At 33.5% G+C, this 2,663-nt stretch overlaps 1 protein-coding gene across 1 annotated transcript; it reads right to left on the bottom strand.

The window, feature by feature from the left end:
- Window positions 1-319: 319 nt before the first annotated feature.
- On the bottom strand, window positions 320-1,642 carry LOC112001717 (UPF0481 protein At3g47200). Its single transcript, XM_065760270.1, has one exon. The coding sequence runs from the start codon at window positions 1,640-1,642 to the stop codon at window positions 320-322; it is 1,323 nt and encodes a 440-aa protein (XP_065616342.1).
- Between the last annotated feature and the right edge of the window lie 1,021 nt (window positions 1,643-2,663).

The following is a 2,663-nucleotide window of genomic DNA, read 5'->3' as shown; positions in this document are numbered from 1 at the left end:
AATCAAATTGGCACGAAATTAAAGCCAACAAAACTAACATGGAAAAATCACAACTTAACAAGTACTATTTCAAATTCATGTATGGTACAATGAGTTTAAGGAAGTAATTTGTTGGAGGCTAGCCTTCAAACATCCAAGCATTTTGTTTAAGGATCAATTAACAACACATTTTATTAGCTAAATAATACAGAACTTGTCTACAAGGACGTGGAAACACAATGAGGTATTTTACAAAGGCAAATTTCATTGCATTGGCAATAGGAATGAAAATTTATTGAGAAGCAATCCAACAACCATCCAAATATCACAAGCTTTGAGGCTATGCTACTTGGATGATAGAGATTACGGATTGTATGAGAGTGAGCACCAGAAGGATAATAGCAGCGATGGTAGAAGCAGCTTTCCAAGGAGTGCTAAAATATTGATGCGTTAATGTTGCCTTCCATCTATGCCAACGTATCCTGTAGAAATCATTCAAATCTTCACAGATACGCAAGTATTCAGAGTTCGTATCATACCATATAACATCGGTGTTAAACTTGTTGACAACGGATGTTGCTGCATTACTGTCGCCTAGGTAATTAACCACGATTTCCTCATTGCACAGTAAATCGATATCTTTGGCAGTATCTATGAGGAAATCCAAGACAGCAAAGTAATCCGTAACGTATCCTTTTCCCTGGGATTGCTCTAATGCAATAATGTTTCGAATAAGAATTTCAGTCGAATCGTCTAACGTTAAGCATGGGATTTCTAACACTCCTCTTTTTGAATCGAAATGTATGCCGAGCAAGCTTTTCCTTGAACTCTTCCTAAACTTTACTCCAGCTTCATTCAGCTGCGTTGCAGAGTACAAAAGTTTAGGAGTTCCTTCTTTTCTTTCCGGTAGCTTCTTTGGAGGATTTAGCTGAAAAGTTTTAAGCAGATGAGTGAAGTGTTTTATTTTCGTTCTCAAATTATCAGGAGTCATGTTTTCAATGTTAAAGGACTTAAAGCACTCAAAAGTAAGCTCGATTAGAGAAGGGGAGCGATCGGGAAAGGCAATGTTGTATAGTGTCTCTAAAACGAAAAAAGGAAGTTGATTTTCGAGTAGTAACAAGTCACGAATTACCATAGAAGCCATCCAATTTTCCTCATCAGCTTCCGCTTCCTCTTCCTCTTCCGCTATCAAAGACTTGGCAATTTTGTGACTTTCTTCATGGTTATCTCCTATGTCATAATTTATCAAGAAAAGCTCAAGAATGAAGATAGCATCCATCAGAATCATTTTCACAAAATCATCCTTACTAAGCGCAATAGTCTTTGCATAGCAACAGGAAATTTTTTCTTCCATTTCCCATACAGTGTTTACTAAGTTCTCCAAGTCTGTCTTAATCTCTTTTCGGTCTATGAAACTCTTGAGGAATCTTTCTTTATATTTTTCCATGGGTTGTAATTTTAAAGTGGAGTGGTGAATGGGGCCAATTGAAATAATCCTAGGAGTGTAGGCTTCTTTATTCACTTTGCAAAGGTAGTCTGGAACCCTGTTGATATAACACTCAGGTGATGATTTTGAACGCTCTAGATTTCCTATCATTACCGTGATTTCATTGACCAACGTTCCAATCTGATTTTCATTTTCCTTACCTCCTGATTCTTCCATCTATCAAGTTGCCTTCCTTAAATTTCCTGTTGCACAAGAGCCACTAGTATTAAAATCACTACGTGTCACCCATGTGATCTGCAAGCATGTTATAATTTCACTTCAAAATTAATTTACAAAAAGTTTTCTATGTGGCCCATATGTAAAATTCATTCTATGGTTTAATTGGTACTACATTCTAATCTGTTAATTTGCGCTGGTGTTTGAAGAACAATGTTCAATCTTACATCTAATCATTCTCCATTCTCCTAGAAAGAAAATTGCACGAAAGATTTGCAAATATTACAATGGATATATTTTTCAGAAAACAATAATTAATAGGTCAAACAATTTAAGTGCTTAAAATCATTGAATTTCATTGGCAATAATTTGGCAGTGTATAAATTGTTCATATTGAAATCTTTCATTTTAGTAAGAAAAAGGAGGTAGTTGTTTTTTGGGAACATATTTATATATTTAGTTTCTGATTCCTAATGTATTTTCTATTATTTTCTCATTGAAGCTTGTCTTTGTATTTGAGTTAATGGTAAGTTTTAGAATTCTAGAACTTTGATTAGCATCAAGTAGTTTGGACATAATTTAGATGGTTTGAAAGTAGTTTTGTGGAAATGACATTGGCATGTGAAGGTATTTGTACTACATAGTTAAAGTAGATGTTCAACAAAGAATTAAGTTTATCCAATCTATGTGCGTTGTGTGTAGTATAACTTGTCATTAAAAAATTAAATTATACAGAATTTAATAAAAATATAACTTGAATATATCTGTATCACCAAAAAAACCCAAATATAATAAGTTTTACAATTTCTTTTACTAACAAATTTAAAAGACAAAAAGGGATTGATGAGAGATAAAGTGAGAACTAAAATGATAAAATGACAGTAATATAGTGTGTGTGTGTGTGTGTTTAAGTCCTTGAGTATTTTGGATTGTTTGAAATGAGTAATGGCTCCTCTTAGGCTCTTAAAATGTTTGGTTTATTGATTTGCTATCTATAACTTATTCTTCTTTACCTAATAAA

Source organism: Quercus suber, unplaced genomic scaffold (assembly GCF_002906115.3).
Source record: "Quercus suber isolate HL8 unplaced genomic scaffold, Cork oak 2.0 scaffold_17, whole genome shotgun sequence".
In the NCBI taxonomy this organism is placed as follows: Eukaryota; Viridiplantae; Streptophyta; class Magnoliopsida; order Fagales; family Fagaceae; genus Quercus; species Quercus suber.
This window is presented reverse-complemented; position numbering and strand designations above follow the sequence as displayed.

What these genes read in the sequence shown, in the direction of transcription:
- LOC112001717 (XM_065760270.1), bottom strand. Translation starts at nt 1,642, where the DNA reads ATGGAAGAATCAGGAGGTAAGGAAAATGAAAATCAGATTGGAACGTTG.